This window comes from Pan paniscus, chromosome 6 (assembly GCF_029289425.2).
Source record: "Pan paniscus chromosome 6, NHGRI_mPanPan1-v2.0_pri, whole genome shotgun sequence".
Taxonomy (NCBI): domain Eukaryota; kingdom Metazoa; phylum Chordata; class Mammalia; order Primates; family Hominidae; genus Pan; species Pan paniscus.
In genome coordinates, this window is record NC_073255.2 from 158,944,503 (window position 1) to 158,965,506 (window position 21,004).

The 21,004-nt window shown below is 37.6% G+C and overlaps 1 protein-coding gene and 1 non-coding gene across 3 annotated transcripts in view; one reads left to right on the plus strand and one right to left on the minus strand.

Moving 5' to 3' along the window:
* Nucleotides 1-1,201: 1,201 nt before the first annotated feature.
* AASS (aminoadipate-semialdehyde synthase) overlaps nt 1,202-21,004 on the minus strand; it is a 70,842-nt gene continuing 51,039 nt past the window's right edge. The window contains exons 16-24 of one of the 2 annotated variants that reach the window (XM_003808635.5): nt 20,718-20,828; nt 20,513-20,621; nt 19,373-19,513; nt 13,682-13,849; nt 9,170-9,265; nt 7,272-7,387; nt 6,520-6,608; nt 5,500-5,676; nt 1,202-4,271 (exon numbers count right to left, since the gene is read on the minus strand). In XM_003808635.5, coding sequence (XP_003808683.2) covers nt 4,153-4,271; nt 5,500-5,676; nt 6,520-6,608; nt 7,272-7,387; nt 9,170-9,265; nt 13,682-13,849; nt 19,373-19,513; nt 20,513-20,621; nt 20,718-20,828 — 1,126 coding nt within the window. In that variant the 3' untranslated portion in view covers nt 1,202-4,152. Of the gene's footprint in view, nt 4,272-5,499; nt 5,677-6,519; nt 6,609-7,271; nt 7,388-9,169; nt 9,266-13,211; nt 13,389-13,681; nt 13,850-19,372; nt 19,514-20,512; nt 20,622-20,717; nt 20,829-21,004 lie in introns of those variants that run through there. The other variant, XM_034964899.3, reaches the window with a different exon arrangement.
* On the plus strand, nt 9,390-9,451 carry LOC112440561 (U7 small nuclear RNA). The gene has a single exon (XR_003028594.1). It is a non-coding gene; the product is annotated as a U7 small nuclear RNA (small nuclear RNA).

Below are 21,004 nucleotides of genomic sequence, written 5' to 3' on the forward strand. Positions count from 1 at the left end.
AAAGATGTGAGCATTAAGTCTACCAGAATGGTTAGACCAAGGGTCCACAAACTGGCTCGAGGGTCACATCTGCCTATCACTTGTTCTTGCAAATAAGGTTTTATTGAAACACAGCCATGCCCATTCATTTATGTACTGTTTATGGCTGCTTTCATAATATAGAGGCAGAAATAAACAGTTGTGATATCTTCGGTCAGCAAAGCCTAAAATGTTTATATCTGACTTTCACAGAAAAATAATTGTGGACTCCTGGTGAAGCTATATGTTGACATGCCTATAACCATAACCTGCTCATTCATTCCCAAATCCTATCACCACCACATTTATTATTATTATTATTTTATACTTTAAGTTCTAGGGTACATGTGCACAACGTGTAGGTTTGTTACATATGTATACATGTGCCATGTTGGTGTGCTGCACCCATTAACTCATCATTTACATTAGGTATATCTCCTAATGCTATCCCTCCCCACTTCACCTACCCCACGACAGGCCCCGGTGTGTGATGTTCCTCTTCCTGTGTCCAAGTGTTCTGATTGTTCAGTTCCTACCTATGAGTGAGAACATGTGAACCACCACCTTTATTATTAAAGGTACTGCAGGAAAATTTGTTATTGAGGGATAATGTAGTGTTTAATTACATATAGCTGTATTCAAGCTTACTGACATTGCCTTTTCTATTACCACGTTTAACACTAACATTAAATCAGCTCTTCAAATCAAATCCCCTTTAATTCTCATTGTCATCATAAAGCACAAACTAGTTAACTACACTGAGAGCTCAACTGGATCCCAGTTCTGACACAAAGTGCTAGTTTCTCAGTTCCCAATTAATCTGGGTGCCGTTTTAGATAGTGAAATCAATATGACACGAGTTGTATTTCCTAATCAATTGGGTCGAACTGAATGTCATGGTAAGAAAAATTCCACAACAGAATGTTTTTACTTATTAATAGATTATTGATCTCCATATATTATCTGTGACAGGTGGGACCAGGCCTTAATCAATTTTGATTGTTCTCAAATAGCAGGAGATGTTTTCTCAACTGTCATATACCTCACATGTAGTACCTGCTTCTTTCAAGGGCAGAATTAGTTTCACATGCCAGGATATGAGCACAATTTGTGAAGGTTAAAAAGGTGCTTACTTTGTATCTCTAAAGGCAAGAGATTTTTCCCCAAGAAGCAAATAAACAAATTGTATTTGTAATTTAATTTTTTATAACAACTTGAGATAAAATCTACATACCACACAGTTCAAACATTCAAAGTATACAATTCAGTGGTTTTTAGTACATTCAGAGTTGTGCCACCATTACCACAATCAACTTTACAACGTTTACATCACCCCAAAAAAGAAACCCCATACTAATTAGCAGTCACCCCTTTGTCCTCCCCAACCCCTCAGCCTAAGCAACCACTAATCTGCCTTCTCTCTCTATATATTCGCCTGTTCTGGACATTTCATATAAATGAAATCATATAATATGTGGCCTTTCATGTCTGGCATTCTTCACTTGATATGTTTTCAAGGTTTTTCCATGTTGTGGTGCATATCAGTACTTCATCTCTTTTTTTATTGCTGAATAATATTCCTTGTATGGATATGCCACGGTTTATTCACTTGTTAGTTGATAGAAATTAGGGCTGTTTCAATTTTGGGCTATTATAAATAATGCTGCAAAGAACATCTGTGCACAAGTTTTTGTGTAGACATTTGTTTTTATATCTCTTGGGTATCCACCAACAGTGCATGAGGGTTCCAATTTCTCTGCATCCTCACCAACACTTGATATTATCACTTTGATTATATATCTATTCCAGTGAGTATAAAGTGATATCTCATTGCAGATCTCATTTGCATTTCCCTGATGGCTAATGATGTTGAGAACCTTTTCATGTGCTTATTGGCCTTTTGTGTATCTTCTTTGGAGAACTGTTAATTCAGATCTCTTGTTGATTTTTAAAAATTGAATTATATGCCTTTTAATTATTATTGTAACAGTTCTTTATATATTCTAAATACAAATTCCTCCCTTAACTAATACATGATTTTAAAAAAAATTATCTCATTCTGTGGGTTGTATTTTTGCTTTCTTGATATTGTCCTTGGAAACACAAATGGTTTTAATTTTAATTTACCTATTTTCTTCTTTTGTTGCTTGTGTTTTTAGTGTCATTTATTTAAGAAATCATTGCCTAATTCAAAGTCAGAAAGATTTACGCCATGTTTTCTTCGAAGATACTTATAATATTAGCTCTTACATTTAGATCTTAGGTCAACTTTGAGTTAATTTTTATATGCGATATGAGGTAGGAGTCCAATTTCATTATTTTGCATGTGGATATCCATGTTTCCAAGCACCATTTAATGAAAAAGACTATTTTGCCCCCATTGAATTGTCTTAGCACCATTTTCAAAAGTCAGTTGATGATAAATGTGATCAATATTTCTGGACCCTCAATTATATTGGTATTTTACTCTTTCTGATGCTGTCAATTTTTTTCTTTTCTTTCTTTCTTTTTTTTTTTTTTTTTTTTTTTGAGTCAGGGTCTAACTCTGTCATCCAGGCTGGATTGCAGTGACTGAGTTATAGCTCATTGCAGCTTCGAACTTTGGGGCTCAAGCCATCCTTACACCTCAGCCTCTGAGTAGCTGAGACAACAGATGCGTGTCATCACATCCAGCCGTTTTTTGTTTGCTTGTTGTTTTTTGTTTGTTTGTTTGTTTTTGTAGAGATGGGATCTCACTGTTTCCCAGGCTGGTCTCCTGGCCTCTAGCAGTCTTTCTGCCTCAGACTCCCAAAGTGTTGGGTTTACAGGCACGAGCCACCAAGCTTGACCATTGTTGAAAATTAAATTGTTTTCTTAATACCATTTTTGATTTATTCATTGATACTATATTGAAAGATAACCAATTTCTGCATATTTAATCTTGTATCCTGTAACTTTGCTGAATTTATTTATTAGTAGATCATGTCTTTGGATTTTCTATCGTTTTCCCTTGGATTACTATGCACAAAACCACCATATCGTCTCCCATCTCTATTTAGTTATACTTCTTCCTTTCCAACCTAGATGACTTTTATTTTATTTTCTTGCCTAATTGCCCTTTCTTGATTGTCCAGTACAAGTTGAATAGAAATGGCCAAAGCAGACATCCTTGTCTTGTTTCTGATCTCAGGGGGAAATAATCCAGTCTTTCACCATTAAGTATGATGCTAACCGTGGGTTCTTCATAGATGCCCTTTATCAGGTTGAGGAAATTTCCTTCTATTCCTAGATTATTGAGGTTTTTTTATTTTTTATTTTTTATTGTGAAAGGGTGTTGAATTTTGTTAAATACTTTTCCTGTGCCTAATGAAGTGATCTTGTAAATTGTAATTTAATCTTATCTATTCTCATTTCCAAACACTCAGGAGAAAACTATAAGGAACTACATTTACAAAATATATCATAACTTTACAAAAAGGGCATAAAATAGCATTTTGGCAAAAACTTAGGTAATCTGAAGGTATCTAACTGTATCAGTTTTAAAAATATAAAAATATAGCTTTATGAGGAAATTTTTTCTGACTAAAAAAGTAAAATTTCATTTGCTGGTTATAAGACAATATGTTCATTTAAGAAAAAAGTGGACATCCTGGCTAACATGGTAAAACCCCGTCTCTACTGAAAAATACAAAAAAATTAGCCAGGCGTGGTGGCAGGTGCCTGTAGTCCCACCTACTTGGGAGGCTGAGGCAGGAGAATGGCGTGAACCCAGGAGGCGGAGCTTGCAGTGAGCCGAGATCGCGCCACTGCACTCCAGCCTGGGTGACAGAGTGAGACTCCGTCTCAAAAAACAACAACAACAAAAAAAAAAAGAAAAAAGTGGCACAATAAATTAACAAATAGCACGATCATCACTTTCACATACGTATTTATAAAATACAGGGTAGAATTATTAAAGTTCTCTGTTAGTGGCTTGCATCTCCTGTTCCAAACATTTCCATACTAAAATAAAGATTTATAGTTCAAAAAGTACATTGTGTTAACCAAAACATATTACGCTTTATACTTTAAAACAGCACATTAGCAAACCCATTTATCACACACATGTTCAGAGGTGTATTGCCTGGGAAGAAAAAAACAAAATATAATTCCCAATTATGGTTTAATTGTACTCTGTGTAGTATATATAATGCCTTCTGCTTTAATTCGCTCCAAAATTGGTCCATAGATCTCCTTTGAAAAGGGCCCCATTAGGCCTTTGGCTCCAATTTCACCTGGAAGAAAATAAATGTGTAATTACCATTTCAAAGGTTGTGTCAGAGGTTAATTTCCCCATCAAGAGTCTCCACAAAGAAGCAAACTCAGAGTCAATGAATTCTTGGAGGCCTAGGCATTTTTTAAGTAGCTGCTTAAAACATCCCTTAGTAAATTATTACTTATTCAACACTTTGTAAGGAAAAGGAGTTGATTTTAGATTGAAAGCACAGCCGGACCTAGGGATATTGTCAGAACTTGTACACTTAACTGCATTAATTACTGCCAGGACAATCAGAGAACAAAGTAAAGTAAGAAGTAAAGTAAATCTGACTGGTCAGCTTAACTTGCTAATGTCATTTTTTTTTAAAAAGGCAAGACACCAACAGAATGAGTTGTAACAAGTTTGATTATACGGGCACAGGCACCTGTTAGTATGACTGAAACATAGAACCTGGGCACTCTCACTAGAGGCCACAATGACCCCAACTTTTATCACTTACTTCTTCATTGATTCCTCAATAACTAAGTTGGTCATTTAATTTGACATTAGCTGATATGCTACTATACATTTTTTTTTCATTATTTCACATTTATATGCTTTGATATTTTCTACTCCCCTCATTCTTTCTTGAGGGCCAAACAGAGGCAATACTTATTGAATGTCTATGTGATCTTCTAGGGAGAGTGGAGGAATGAAATTTGTATTCATTTAGTCTAAAATATTTATTGAGTACTAATAATATGCTGAGATATGAAGACTAATAAAACTTAACCTATATTCTTGAGAATCTGGAGTGAATATCTTTTTCTATTTTAGAGTTATCACTCCCAACATGGCAAAAACCAAAGAAAGAAAGGAAGGAAGTTACCATTCCCTGGGGACCCCTCTATGAGGTAGCAGCTTTATGTATTATATCAGTTAGTGTCACAACAACTCTGAAATAGGGATGGCAATACCCACTTTAAATATGAGGAAACTCTTGCTCAGAGGTGCTGAGTAACTTGCAGCCCATCACTCAGCCACCTTGTAACTGAGCTGAAGCGGAAGTCAGGTCTATCTCCAAAGCCCACATGCTTTACTCACCAAAAGGGGACCTCCCAGGCAGTCCATGCTTGGATCTTCTAAGATGGTTCACTTTTAGTAAATGCCTGTGTTACACTCAAGAGCAATTACTTGATGTCCAGGCACCAAATGGCTTGGAGGTGAAACAGAAACAGGCTTACACCTCAAATGAACAGACTTACCATCAAGCAACATTTTGGCTGCCATGGCGGTGGGTAACCCCACGGTTTTAGCCATGGCTGAAAAGCCATTGATGTCCCCATAAGCCACAAGATCAATCGTTTTATGTTCTAAATGTCCAGAAGGATGTCTGATTCCAAAGCTGTCTCTCATCACAATCATATCTTTTTCTTCAGGACCTTAAAACAAATAAAGATAAGTAAAAATACCACTATCATTACAACTCAAATATTGTCTGTCATCTCCTCCTGCCCTTCTGGTCTTAAAAGTTTTCCCTCCTTTTATATATGATCACTAGACAATTATTTACACAGCTTTTTAGCCCAAAGTCAAAGTGAAAACCTCAAGGAAATTAGAACTCTGATCTCATTCCTTTATCCGGGTTCGTGTCACCATATCCTGTTTACAGACACAAAAGCACTGCTGTAGAGGCCTTTTAGTGTGCTCCAAAAATGCTTCTTTGGCATTTGCCTAATGCATTAAAAAAAAAAAGTAATGTCAGGGGCGGTGGCTCATGCCTGTAATCCCAGCACTTTGGGAGGCTAAGGTGGGCAGATCACGAGGTCAGGAGATGAAGACCATCCTGGCCAACATGGTGAAACCTTGTCTCTACTAAAAATACAAAAATTAGCTGGGCATGTGGGCGGGCAACTGTAGTCCCAGCTACTCGGGAGGCTGAGGCAGGAGAATCTCTTGAACCTGGGAGGCAGAGGTACAGTGAGCCGAGATGGAGCCACTGCACTCCAGCCTGGTGATGGCGTGAGACACCGTCTCAAAAAATAAATAACTAACTAAATAAATAAATAGTAAAACTATTTTTTCCTTTCCCATAATAACTAAGTTTATTTTTACCTAATAATTCTCAAATTCCTCCCTCTGGAAAAATAGTCCAATTGCCCTTTTCTTCATATCACATCTTCCCATTCCTGCTGCTTGGGGCCAACCCTCCAATACGATTATCTGCACTGACTCTATCTTATAATTCTTCTTTAGGTATATTTAGCTAATACTTCATGGCCTACCATAGGAAAGCTTCATGACCAAATGCTTGGAGAGGGCATCCAGAATGGACTCTGCCTGAGGAACTTGTTCATCCCCAAGTAAGCCCAACCTGAAAAGCACAGGAGATGGCTGCATTAGTTCAAGTCCTATACATGTTCTCATTTGGGAAGCAAAAGGGAGCTCCTTGAATTTAATCTTGAAAGGGCAGAATTACAAGGTGGTAACTCAAGTTGTAGGATTCTCCTAAAATGTAAAATAACAATAACAATAGCAATGTTTTAACCTTCAGAATCTTCTCCAGACTCACCCAGGCACTGCTCCCTGGAGCAGGGCAGAGATGATGGATTGTAATCCCATGTTCTTACAAAGCTCTTTATGAGATTAATTTATAGGTTAGTTCTCCAACATTAGGTATACCAGCAGGATGCCACAGCGGTCATATGAAAGAATGTTTTAATGTAATATTCTATGACTACTCCAAATCTCCTACAGGAAAGCAAAAATACCCCACTATGCTTGGCAACTGAGTGGTAAAGTGTTTCGAGATAAGCATTTCTCAAATTCTAATTGCCATTCAGCTCCTCTCTTTATCTACTCTTTATGCCCACATGAACATGGCACATGGTAATCTCTCTACCCACATTAGAGCAACGAATTAATCAAAGACAAATGTAAAATATTTAACTTTTTTTGAGTAGAAATTAGCAATCATTGATCCAGTATATTTTGCTCTAAGTTGAGTGGTGGGTGAAGTTGAGTGGTGGGTGCCTACCATTCAGCAGCCTCCAACTGGGTATTGTCTCCTCCTAGTTTCTTAAGAACAGCTTCCTTCAACACATCGTGCTCAGAGGAGGGTGAAATCCCAACTAGGTCACAGAGGAGTTGTTTCTGGTTAGAAAAATAAATACAATATTTCTAAGTCCCTAACAATTTTTTTTTAATTAACTGAAAAATTATCCTACTAAAACACTGAACTTCAAATACACCTCAAATTTTAAAATTAAAAATAATTGGAAATAGGAAATTGTAACACATACACATACATACACACATCTGCATACCTACACATCAATAAATAGCTGCTATTCCAAACGATATTTCACCAATAAAAATGGGTTTTAAGATCAACTCAATACAAAACAGATGGTGCAGTTCTTACCAGCACATTCCCTGTCTTTGTATATCCTCTCTATCACTATGTTTTTACCCATTCTCCCCCTACCCTCCAGCAGTCCATTTTGACCAGGATAAAGTGGAAAAGGCTTACTGCAGTGGTTGCCAGTAGCAACCCAGGTTCTTTTGTAGGTTCAAGAGATGAGAAAGTCCTTGCAGGTAATAAAATCTCAAAGGAAGAATACTTAAACAGTAGCCATAGTTTTTTCTACTTTCAAAACAAGACGTTTTCTAGGTTCCCAAAGGAAAAGCTATGCTCTAGATCAGGAGTCAACTGGTTCACAGATCAAATTTGGCTCATTGTCTGTTTTATTAAATAAAAGTTTTATTGAAACACAGTCATGCTCATTGGTTTATGTATCGTCTATGGGAGAACTGAGTGGTACTGACAGAGACCGTGTGGCCCATAAAGTCTAAAACCTTTATAGTCTGGTCCTTTACAAAAAAGACCATCCCTAAGAATGTCTGCACCAACCTTCCCAAACCAGCTGCCTCAACCCCAGGTTCTCTCTGCAGATATTTGTTCACTCCTACCCAACAAGTAAGTTTATGAAAGGTAAAACTTAAGATTGGAAAGGTTCACAAATGCACACAAAGAAAATGAATGTAAAAGCAACTGGCTAACACAAAGAAATGATGAATGCTTGAGGTGGTAGATACCCCATTTACCCAGATGGGGTTATTACACATTGCATGCCTGTTTCAAAATATATCATGTCCTCCATAAATATATACACCTATTATGTACCCATAAAGAATTTAAAAATAATTTTTTAAAGAAACTAGCTAGCAAGAATACCAAAACTTTTTTTTGAGATGTAATGGAATTAGCAATATTGGTCCTTTTCTCCTTGTGATACATTTCTGGCATTTCTACTGGAATACAGGCACACTAGTTTAAGTTGAACAACCAGCTGGTAATGAGTTAATTCTGAGCAGTCAGTAGAAGCTCTACTTCGCATTCAGTTCCAAGCCTCCAAAGTTCATTCCAACTCTGAGGCCTTAAGATTTTGGTACAACAAGAGATAGACGCATAAGCTCGGTAACTGAAAATCAAATCACTCATGGTTATAAGTAACCAAATGAGAGTACTGACAAGATTTGGAGGTTGGAAATCCAGTTCTGTAATACACTAGTAACTCTCCTGGATTCTCACTTTCAGGAAGCCCAAGTGACTCCCATCACTGGGTCACCACCTAGACAACTGGAAGAGCTCAGAGCTTAATGCAGAGAGCAAAGGCATCTCTTATCACAGCTCAAGGAGCAGTCAAATGGTATAAGTTGCTGTGGGAAACAGGCCTGATATGTGTCAGCCCCACACCCTCTCCATTCTTCCACAACAGTGAAGGGAAAGGGGGCTTTGGAGTTAGGATTTATCTTCCTGCTCATAAGCTAAAAAATAGGATCTTTTGCAGATCCAAAGCAGAGTTCACCCCCGACCATTTCAGAAGGTATTTCTGAAAAGGAGCAGATAGAACGTAATTTGGAGTCACTCACCCAGGTGAGAGGGTTGGCCTCAGGTCTAAAGGCAGGAAGCGCTTCTCTGTTTATAAGACCTAATTTTACAAATCCATTCAAAGCTTTCATATATCCCTGAAACAAGAATTAATAAGCAGTATATAAAATTTTTCTCTTCCAATGAAAAAATATAAAATATTTTTGAAAAGAGGGATCTATCTTTGTAACTAATTTAGAAAACTGTTAATATTGATGATATGAGTACTACAGCTCTTTTAGAATTTGCCTAGCAGGTTTTCCCGTCTTTACTAGAAACCCCTCCCCACAACCCACCAAAAAAGTATTGAGGATATAGATACAACCAATTTCAAGCTCAAACTGAGATCAATAGTGTCATAACAATTCTACTGGTTTACATAAAAGACTTTGCAAAACTTAGGTCTTTACTTCTGTTTCTGGGTAACATGTGAATGGAATTTTCGGGCAGCATAAGGGCAAATTTTCTTATGTGTTATATGCTGTCAGCTCAGCAGAGTATTATTTAACAGAACAGTCAGCTGAGCTCTTTCTTATAATGGAAGGAGGAACTTGTAAGAATATCCTCCTCAAAAGCAGATAATCCAATCTACTAATTAGAGCCACCACCCCCAAGATATATGGAGAGCAGAAAAAGAGGTAGGAATCAGAGATTTTTCTAAGATATGACGATATCACCACTCTGATAAAAATTCCTCATATGTCCTTCATTGTCTACAAAGCAAACTTGAGGTCCTTGGTATATTATATAAAACCCATCACAATATGCTCATCTAGCCTAACTCACAGATCTCCACTTTCACTATTCCCCAAATGTGCTGTGTTCTTCCAGAAACCAGGGCCTCTGTACATGCTGCTCCTGTAACTGGAATGTTGTGGCCACACTTCTTCATTTATGAAATGTTTTCTCCTCCCTTCAGACCCAGTTTAGCACCTCTTGTGAGTCCCCTAGGACTCACAAGTGGGCACTCCCTTCTTGTAGCATTTTGTATATACCTTTATCATGGCAATTAATGCAGCTCATAATTAATTGTCTATTCAGCTGCTGTACTGCAGGTATTGAAAGCAGGGAAATTATATCTTTATATTATGTTATATTATATTTTATTTGTGTGTATATTCTTCATCCCAATGCCCACTTCGGGGCAGATAAGTCAAGCAAATAATGCCTAGTCCATGATGAACAAAAATGCGTCACCACTGACGACTAAACTGTAGTAGAGTATTATATTAATAGGTGCTAGGTTAGAGGAAAACATAGCTGTGGGAGCACAAAAGAAGGGGAACTCACATAGATGGGACTGGGTGGTTCAAGGGGAAGGAGTTAGGGAGAATACCATAGGAAGGTATTCAACATTATTCAACATTCCAATCCATTATTCAGCATTCCAATCCCTAAAAGAGAACAAATGGCTGGATAAATAGATTCTGAATAATAGATGAAGTGAAGAAAGACCATAATGGTTTATTCCCCAGTGTGCAAATGGGAAGCAGGGTGAGAGGGCTAAGATAAGAAATTTATCTTATCTGCAATTACTGCTCAAGCAGAGAGAGAGAGAAGAAAAGAGAGAGAGGGAAATAATTCTAGGGAGCAACAGAGGTTTTAAAATATAAAATAGTTCCTGTAACGTCAGATATTTCACTACTGAATGTCTGGCCAACTAGCAATTTTCCCATTTCTAAAGGTTATATTGTTCAAACTGTTCAAAGGTTACTAAAAAAAGAATTCTCATTTGCTCTAATTCAAATGCAAATATACTTCAAAGAGGAGAAACAGAAAAGTAATATCACTAGCTTGTTTAGCTCGCTTCTGGGACCTGATAGGTGCTAGAGATCCCTTTATCCAACATCTAAAATACTGATTTCTGAGCTATTTATTAATCTCAGAAATATATTTTTATGCTGACCCCTAGAAATGAATTTATTTTATGTATTCATTCATCAATAAGCATTTAGCAAACTGCTGCCATATGTCAGATTTGTGCTAGGGACTGAGGCCACAGAGATGAAAAAATTGCAGTCTCATCCATGCAGAAACTGCAGTCAACAGAAGGGTCAGATAAGTCAAGCAAATAATGCCTAGTCCATGGTGAGCAAAAATGCATCACCACTGATGACTAAATTGTAGTACAGTATTATATTAATTGGTGGCTAGGTTAGAGGAAAACATAGCTGTGGCAGCACAAAAGAAGGGGAACTCACATAGATGGGGCTGGGTGGTTCAAGGGGAAGGAGTTAGGGAGGATACCACAGGAAGGTGCTATTAAGCTGCGTCTAGAAAGACAAGCAGGTGACAGGCAGGCAGAGAAGGAGAGTGGTCAAGGCCTCTCTGTCATATTTGAATGATGGTATCTCATCTCCAATACTGGAAAGAATTTTAGGGTTACCAATGGATTGCTGGCATTGCCCAGGATGGTGGCCCTCATGATTATGAACACTGTGATATCTTCCATCCTCAAGGAATCCGTGGGGATGGCTCCCACTCGCACACCTTGTTGAGACCTTTATTCAATGTTTAAATCTATTAAAATCCTTCATTCCTGGATCTATATGTTTGTCAAAAGACTATACTGAAAGCTATATATCCTAACTGCTGGCCAAAAAAAAAAGTTTTTACTCATATTCTTTGAACAAATTGAAGAAAATAGATCAAGAAATCTGCCAGAGCTGGGGATAGTATGCATAAGTTCAGACTAGAATTTCTACTGTGCCTAAAGGTTGGTAGAAGAGCCATAGCTCCTAGATCTCAGTAGGACATTATCACTGATGTCTCATTTGATTCCTGGGCAATGAAAAAATCATATTCATGGAGTACAAGCACCTGCTCTCTAGGAGCTTACAATCTCTTTTGGGAGATAAGAAAAATATACATAAAATTATAACTTAAAATGCTGAGAAGTAAATGCTAAGTGCCCATAAATGTAACAGAAGCTCTCAAGAGTAAGAAATATAGTGGTTGTTTTCTTTTTAAGAACAGATAGGCAGGTGAACCTGGAAGACATTATGCTAAGTGGAATAAGTGAGACACAAAAAGTAAAATATTGCATGATCTCACTTACATGCAGAATTTTTTTTACAATAGTAAAAGATGCAGAGATAGAGAATAAAACCATGGTTACCAGGGGCAGGGCTGCAGAGAAGAAAAGAATAAGGCCCGAAGGAGGATGATACAAATACCTGGAGGAAAAGTTCCAGGCAAAAGGAACAGCCAGCAAAAAAAGATAAGAGAGCGACAGAAAAGCAGGCACAAGATTGAAGGGTCATCACTGACAGGTCCATGTGCCTTACATCTTCCAGATAAAAAGATAATTAGAGAATACTAGATAACACACATGAGACAAATCCCCTCTCTGGCCTTAGCCAGGAAATCTCACAAGACAGACAGATTTGCAGTCAGGTCTCTGATCCTGAGAAATACATGTATTTTAGGTATGCTGGTTACATTAGGTTGAGTTTAGGGCCCTGTCGCCAAATTCATGGGCATCCACAGCCTCAGAATATGGCCTCACTTGAATGTTTGCAGATAGAATTAATTAAGGACCTCAATATGAAATCAACCTGGATTTAGGGTGAACCCTAAGTCCAATGACTAGTGCCCTAATAAGAAGAGGAGGCAACACAGTGAGACACACAGAAGAAGGTGATATGAAACTGATGCACAAATTGGATGGATGTGTCTCAAAGTCAAGCCTCCAAAAGGCACCAACCCTACTCACACACATCTTGATTTCAGACTTCTGGCCTCCTGAATGGTGAGAGAATAAACCCCTATTGTTTCAAGCTACCCAATTTGTGATATTATGCTAGAAAACTATTACATCAGTTGTCTTGATTAGGTCACACTTGTAACTGTTTTTTTTGTGATCAATAAATGTGTAGTGGACATTTGCATTAATGCTCCTAGAATGTACTCCCCATTTTGTGGTTTAAAAACATTTTGGATTTGCTCTGGGGAAGCCCCTTTCATCCCGTCCGTTTCCTCCCGCCCCAGTCCATGTTTTTTTAATGACATTGACTCCATCTCCAGTTCTAGGACATATAACATAGGCCAAAGTAGATGGGCACATTTTATCCCACTGACCTTAGGGAGCTAATGAGACAAAAATCGTATTTTTGGCTATTAGAACGGTATCATTTTTTATTCCCACTGAATTTGATCCTGAGAGGCTGGGAGCACTGCCACCACTCTGCCATCGCACAGCACTTGAAACTCCTGTGAATACTGGAAAGAAGAGCTGAGATGTTATGAGAAGTCAGGTCCTGGGGAAGTCACTTGATCTCCAACTCTCACTAAGCCTGAAGCCCTGCCTGTCCCCAACTCCTAATGAGTCAATTAATTATCTTTTTATTTTGAGGTGAGTCTCCTAAAATATTCAATCAATCATAAGATTCCTGAAAAAATAGACTCCAACTTGGTTTATCATCTTAATTATTTTGACTACTAAGAAAAATTAAGTGTACACATCACTTACCTCACAACTGGCAACATGTTGAATCTAAAGTCCAGCTGCTTACCTTATATCTCAGTGTCCCCCGCAACAAAGTGTGAGCAGAAGAAATGCCATAAATCTCAGCATATTTTGTACTGTCTCTGTTAGGATAGCCTTCCAAATTTAATCCTGGGAAAAAATCCATGGACGTAACGGCATCAAGAAAGGAGATGCCTCCTGCAACATTCACAACCTGAGGAACATTGAGAAGGCACACATGGGGTTACAGCTGTTCCTTTCTTTTAGGGCTTATCTGCATTATACGAACAAAGAAAGCAACAGAAATTTGAAAAAAAAAATAATGAAACCACCATAATCATCATCCTATACTTAAGCTGTTCTACTAATATCATAATTCACAAAGCAATTCTTCTCTCAAGCTTTAAAATTTGACTTTAAAACATTTAGTTTTTCTAAACATAAGGTCTTATTTTCAATTTTTTTTCCTTCCCCTGGATAAAATGGCACTAAATTATCTCCCACTAGAGTTTGCCTTTTTAAAAAATATAAACATTTAGAAAAAAAATTTTTTAATAAACATTTTAATTTTTAAAAAATTTATTTTCTAAATGTTTATTTAAAAATAAAATGTTTAAAAAATAAACATAAAATTATTTTATACAAATATGTTTAAAAAATAAACTTAAATAAGCTAAAAGCAACAGATAATTATTTAAATGGCTTCTATGCTCAAACAACAATCAATATTCTCATTCTTTTCTTTTAGTTTCATGAGCCTTCTAAATGCCACATTAGGCATCAGTCACATACATTTCATTCATACAGCTAAATTTATTGAGCAGTTACTATCTATGCGTTGAAGATCGCACAAATTGTGAAGGGAATAACATGAGTGATGAAATAAAAATCTTTTGATATCTCAGTACTTCTCTTTCCCATACCCCTACCCCCATCACACATACTCAAAATGCAATGAAGGATTTCTTTGTCTCTAATTTTAATTAAAGGACTAAATTTTCTTCTAGTTTATTGGCTTATTATTATCGTTGAGATAATGGAAAGCATTCTGGAGTGATAAAATTAGGTCTGAGAATTCTGGTTGGTGCTGCTGGTGGAACTAAATTTTATCCTTATTGTACCACTGGAAACAATTTCTGACCAGTTTCTCTAAAGCTGCACAAAATAACACTGTACCAGGGAGCTGCCAATGTACTTTAAGGTGGATTCACAGGATTTGCCTGAAGAGGCCTTTGGCTAAACTTAATGATTCTCATGCCTTATTAGTAGATGGGTTCTGAACGTGCCTTTGTATGAGAGAGAAAATGGAAACTCATTTATATGTGGATGAAGCCCCAGAAAGAAAAGGGCTATGCTGACTGCAATGTTAGGACAACTGGAGTCTTTTCAGTTCAGAGGCTCACTTTGGAGAGTGCCAAGCACCATTTAAAATTTCAAAAGTGAAAATCTGAATGAAGGATGTGAGGAATGCCTTTCATTTAATTTTCTTGTGAACCCTACTAGACTGCAGACTAAACATTTCCAAAGGGGGGATGATTTCTGAACTACTTCTTTAAAACCAGTTTATTTAATAGAATTTTAAATTTTTGAAAAAATCTAAGAAAGCAAATGTTGGGCATGATGGTGCCACCTGTAATCCCAGCTACTTCACTCGGGAGGCTGAGGCAGGAGGATGGCCTGAGCCCAGGAGTTTGAGAATAGCCTGAGCGACACAGCAAGACACCATCCTTAAAAACAAAAAAAGCAAATGTTGACTTTTAGCGTCTTCACACCCATCTCATTTCTATAACCCATGACAATTCTTAAGTTTCGTTTGCTTGTCTGAAAGTCAGGAAAATTTCTGAAAGAAAAATTCAATAATGACCACAATATTCTAGCTTACCAATCATAAATAAAACAGCAAGTTCATAAGTCTATCATGAAATCCTTACAAAGAAGACAGAGAAATGTCAGCTGAATGGCAATGATTCATTTAGTGAGAATGGCAGTTGGCTAAGCAACCTGACCCAAAAATTACTGGGTAATCATTGTCATTTGATATTCATTCATAGTTGTATTTCTAGTGGTATATAATATAGTTCAACAATAAGTTCTTTCTTGTTTATTATTTTATTAATAATTTGAATGACAACAGAAACATATTTGTCTGTTTTGCAGAGAATATACATTTCTTTCTGCTCTGACAATGCTCAGGCTCATTATTCACTGCTGTTGCAAGATTCTCTAGGTCCAACTCTTTCACACATACACACAGACAAACACAAATACACATCTCCCAACTAGAGAGAATCAGTTATATTTGAATAAATGTATCATATATATTCAAATAATCACAGTAAGCTTGATCACTAAACTAATAAGGAAATATACAATCATTTTTTCAGGGCCTACTATGTGCCCAGTGCCTTGTACTGGGCATTATCTTTAATCCATGAAACAACTCATTTTTCAGAGGTGAAAACTGAGGCTGAGTCACCCAAAGGCAAATCTGAACCCAGTTCTATTTGACTGCAATGTCTGTGTTCCTTCTACTACACTGTCCCCTTAATCATGCTTATTTCTGGATCCGTATTTTGAAAGGGATATTGACAAAGTACAGCATTCCGGATTATGCCACCTGGGATGCACTGAAAGTTGCATAAAGAATTGGTACAGGCAAAGGAAGATAGTGGTAGCTCTTGATTTCCAAAGGGTTGGGTGCTGCAGTCAAGGTGGTGGCAGGCAATGGATAGAGGGCTAGAAAACTTATCTTAAAGTGATGTTTGCAGAGCAAGCACACTTCTCACTTAGACTACATGTTTTGCCAGGTTAGACTGGGAAACACTGCAGAAGATGATGGCAAAGCTCTGCCATGTCCCTCCCAAATGCCAACAATGTAAAAAAGTACACCACCACTGTGAGGGGAATGAAACTAAGAGAAGATGAAATCACTGTCTCCGAATATGTGGAAGAAAATCAGAATTGTTAGGAATCAAATTAGAAGTTAGAAATAGTACAAGTGGCTAGAAATTACTGCAAAGATGTAAGACAATAAGATACATTCAAATTCATAGGCCACTGAGCAATTTCTGGAAAAGTTTAAGTCTTCAAATTTAAGCAGAAGTCAGAGAGGTGACTTGGTTATCCATTATGATTCTGTGAATTATTTAAGACCCGCTCCATGGTGGAGGGTGGTGATGGCAGAGGGAGTGAAGGGCAAGAATACAAGAGAGGTTTTAAGTTGTTCAACAATCTGGCTTGGGAAACAGACTGATACACTTGAATTACTGACTGAATAATGCAGCACCTAGAAAATTCTTAGACACAGACAAACAAGTGTCTGATTCTTTGATTCAGTTCAGACAAAATAATAGTGAACAGAGGCTGGAGTGGTCACAAAAAGCTTCATCCACAAGAGGAAACGCAGGTGGGACCTTGAAAAAAGTATCATTTTAGCAAAGAAAAGTGTCATGTTTTCTCTTGGTATCCTCCAGTGTCGGAGAGATGCAAAAAGCACTCATTTTTACAAAAGACGTTTAGGATGAAAGAGGAGAACTTCGAATTCAACAAATACAACTTCTGCTACCTGAAAATAACCTCTTGTTTGTCTTAAAACTCTCACAACCACTAATTTCCTTATGTAGCTAATATTTGCTAGATTGATTACATGGCTGACAATCTGCTGTTAGGCAGATTGCAATCTATGTGACCTCACTGACTAAGAACACTGGAAGGCTGGCAAGATTGTCTTTATCTTCAGACAAGGAACCCAAAGCTCACAACCAGTAATGGCAGAGCTAGAGCACAAAGCCAGGCCCACAGATACCAAGTTGCTTGCTCTTTCTTTTACACGGTTGCACTCTGCTGACCCTTTCATTGTTACCATCTTTAGCATTTATAAGGCCTCCTAAAAATAAGTGTTTTACTCAACTGAGGCAAGAATTTGTCCTGCCTTCACATGTTAATTTATACCAAACATAGGCCAGTCTCTTAAGATTGCAGAAGGTAAAAGGAGCTGTTGGAATGCAATAGGAGATAGGCTGTAGCATGTAAAAGGATGTGTGCTTGGTAAAACATCAGACTAAGATTCTGGTCCAAACCTTCATGATTCATAGAATTAAAGAATTGAATGGAACATCAGTGCTCACATTACACATCAGGAAACTGACATCCGGTGGATCTTTTCAACTGCCTGGTCTTTGGCTATGTTATGAGGGATGCCAGGAATTAGACCAGAACTCATTGATCCTGTTTATTATCCTGAAACATGTCACACATCATTCCGGCATCAAGCTAAAGTGTCCTGCTTGTTTAGTACTATTTTAAGTGCAGCTGTGACTCTCTGATCATTAAATCAGTTGTTCTCAAATTCAGCTGCATATTAGAATCACTAGGAAGATTTCAAAAATCCCCAAACCCAGGCAAATCAGAATCTTTGGGGATGAGGCGCTGGTACTTTTTAAACTCCCCTTGTAATTCCAAGCCAAGTATGAGTTATGCTCTATATCACAGGCACAAAAGACCATGGCTAATAACAGCATTCCCCTTGTTGCTTAAGAAATTCTTTCTCTCTACTCCTGAAATACGTTTCGATTCACAAATACCTTGACAATGTAAAATATTGATGCTAGAATAATCTTTTTAAGACACATTTATCTGATCATATTACTCATCACTCCCTGCAGGGCCAGGACTAGGGCAAGGTGAGTGAGGTGCCTACAACACACAATTCAAAGAGGCACTCTGAGTCTCGTTTCATTTTTCTCCAAACTATGAGCATAAACTATGAAGTCAGACAGACGTGATTTGGATACTGGCTCAGTCATTTGCCATCTCTTTAAGTGTAGCTGTTACCTTAACTCCCTAAACCTGATTTTTCCCCTTATAAAACTGTCATACCATGAGTGCTAACATCCCTGCCTAGCTGGCACCTTCATATCCTTCAAGGCCAAGCACATCCTCTTCTCCACTAGTTTTCCTTTTCCCCATCCTCCTTCCCCCAACCCCTTCACCAAGGCCAATTAAACTGTTCTCCCATCTGTAGCTCTGAGCCACTTTAACATACTTTAGAAATTTCCCTATTAAATTATAATTACTTATTCCCATGTCTGTCTTTCCAGCCATTAGGCAATCTGGCAAAAGGAGAAAAAAAGCCTTAAGAGTTAGTTAGACCTGGGTATGGATCTCAGCCAAATGACCTTGGACATGCTCTCTGAGCCATAGCTTTCTTATTGTAAAATAATGAAAATAATATTAAACTTGGAGAGTTCTTATGCTCTGTTACATGGCAGCTGGGGAAGAAATTATAGTTTCTTTCCCCAGCACACCAAACCCTCCATTCCAAGAGCCCCATCCCCAATCCAGCTGTGAGCTTTCTGAGGTCATGAATTTCATTCGCTGTGACAGTCTTGGGTAACTTGCCCAAAGTCCAGCACATAGTAGGTACTCAGAAAATGTTTGTCATGCTGAAATAAATCAAGAGATAACCAGTGTTTACATATATAGAGAAGTGAATTTTTGAATAGCAGAAACAACTTGCAAGAAGGCCTAGGGCAAATAATAGGCACAGGCTTTGCTGGGAACAGCAAGGAGACCGTGCTAAACAGAACAGAAAATATACACTGGGAAACAACACAGGAGGAGATAATGGAGACAGGCAGCATCACCATTATTAAAGGGTTTGGGATCAGGGAGTATTTAGACTGTCTCAGGCTGTTATTGCAGGTTGATATCACTATGCTTGGATAAGATTCCTCACCTTTCCATCGAGCAGATAGGTGGCAGACTGCATTACATTCATCAAAACTCCCACTGGACTCCAGCTAAATTTATATCTCAATGGATTGTTTGAATGTTCAGGGGCTGGAAGCCCACCACAGTAGGAAATAAATGATTCAATCTATAAATTAAAGAATCAATAAATAAGGAAGAATTCACAACTTAGAGAATGTCTAAGTAATTAATTGAAGACAATGATATGAATGGAGTAAACTTGCTACAGTTTTTCATTCTTAATGTTACTAAGGCATTCGAAAATACATCTTCAAAGCATGTACCATTTGATTAAATAACAGTTAATTTTATATATATGGTTTTTAAAAAAACTGTAAAAATAGTGACTAACATTTTGTTCAGTTAAAAATCCAACTCTTAGTTCAATTCTGCTTAGTCAGTTCCTACTAACTTTTGTATTCAAATTATATATTTACATATATATAATTTTAATACATATATACACACACATTCAAAAAACCTAAAACAATCTGAATCATCCCATTTACACCCAATAGTACCTTGTCAAAGGTACTATTTCATAAAAGATATTTCATATCAACAGATTGCTGATACCCAAAGATTCTTCTCACTTTTAAAAGTCAAACCTTATCACAGAATCTTCAAGGTAGTCTAAAATTTGTATTAAGCCAAAATTTTATAGTAGCATCTGTTTCTCCAAAAATTGGTTGCTACCTAAGACTTGGACATTGTTTTCCTGTATGGATATTTTTGCAGTTATAAGATATTATTTAAAATTTCTAGGAGGCCGAGGGGGGCAGATGACCTGAGGTCAGGAGTTCGAGACTGGCCTGACCAACATGGAGAAACCCCATCTCTACTAAAAATACAAAATTAGCCGGGCATGGTGGTGCGTGCCTGTAATCCCAGCTACTTGGGAGGCTGAAGCAGGAGTATTGCTTGAACCTGGGAGACGGAGGTTGCAGTGAGCCGAGATCGTGCCATTGCACTCCAGCCTGGGCAACAAGAGCAAAACTCAGTCTCAAAAAAAAAAAAAAATCTTTAACTTTGATTAAAGGTGTTGCTATATTATAACTCATACTTTGATTCTGTACACAAGAAGTTAGACATTTTAATGTTCCCTTTGGGTACAAATTGGGCTCACCGTGGCTCCCACTTCCTTGGCTTTATCTATTGTTTCCATTGCTAACATGTGATCCAGACCAGGGTCCAATCCCAATTCACCAATGATTGTGATGCCGGCATCTTCCACACTGCAGCAGGTGGAAAGAGGAAAAAGGAAAACTTGGATATAAAATAAAAACAATGCCATGGATCCACTCAGTTTGTTTAAAATGATTAAAACTTACCTCTTTTCCAATTCTTTGAGTGCTGGTGTGATGTAGCTTGCAGTGACCATGTTAACTTTGTTTGTGATGCAGGCCTTGGCCACAAGAGGGTGCAATACATAAGGCAACAAGCTTGAAAACAGGAAGAAACTAATCAGAAACTCCCTTTTTCAACCCTACTTTCTAAGGTACCTGAACTGTATTAAAGCTGCATCTTAAGGTACTGTTCTGATTAAATTATTCTCTCAGAAAAGGGAACACTTATACACAGTTGGTGGGAATGTAAATTAGTTCAGCTGCTACAGAGG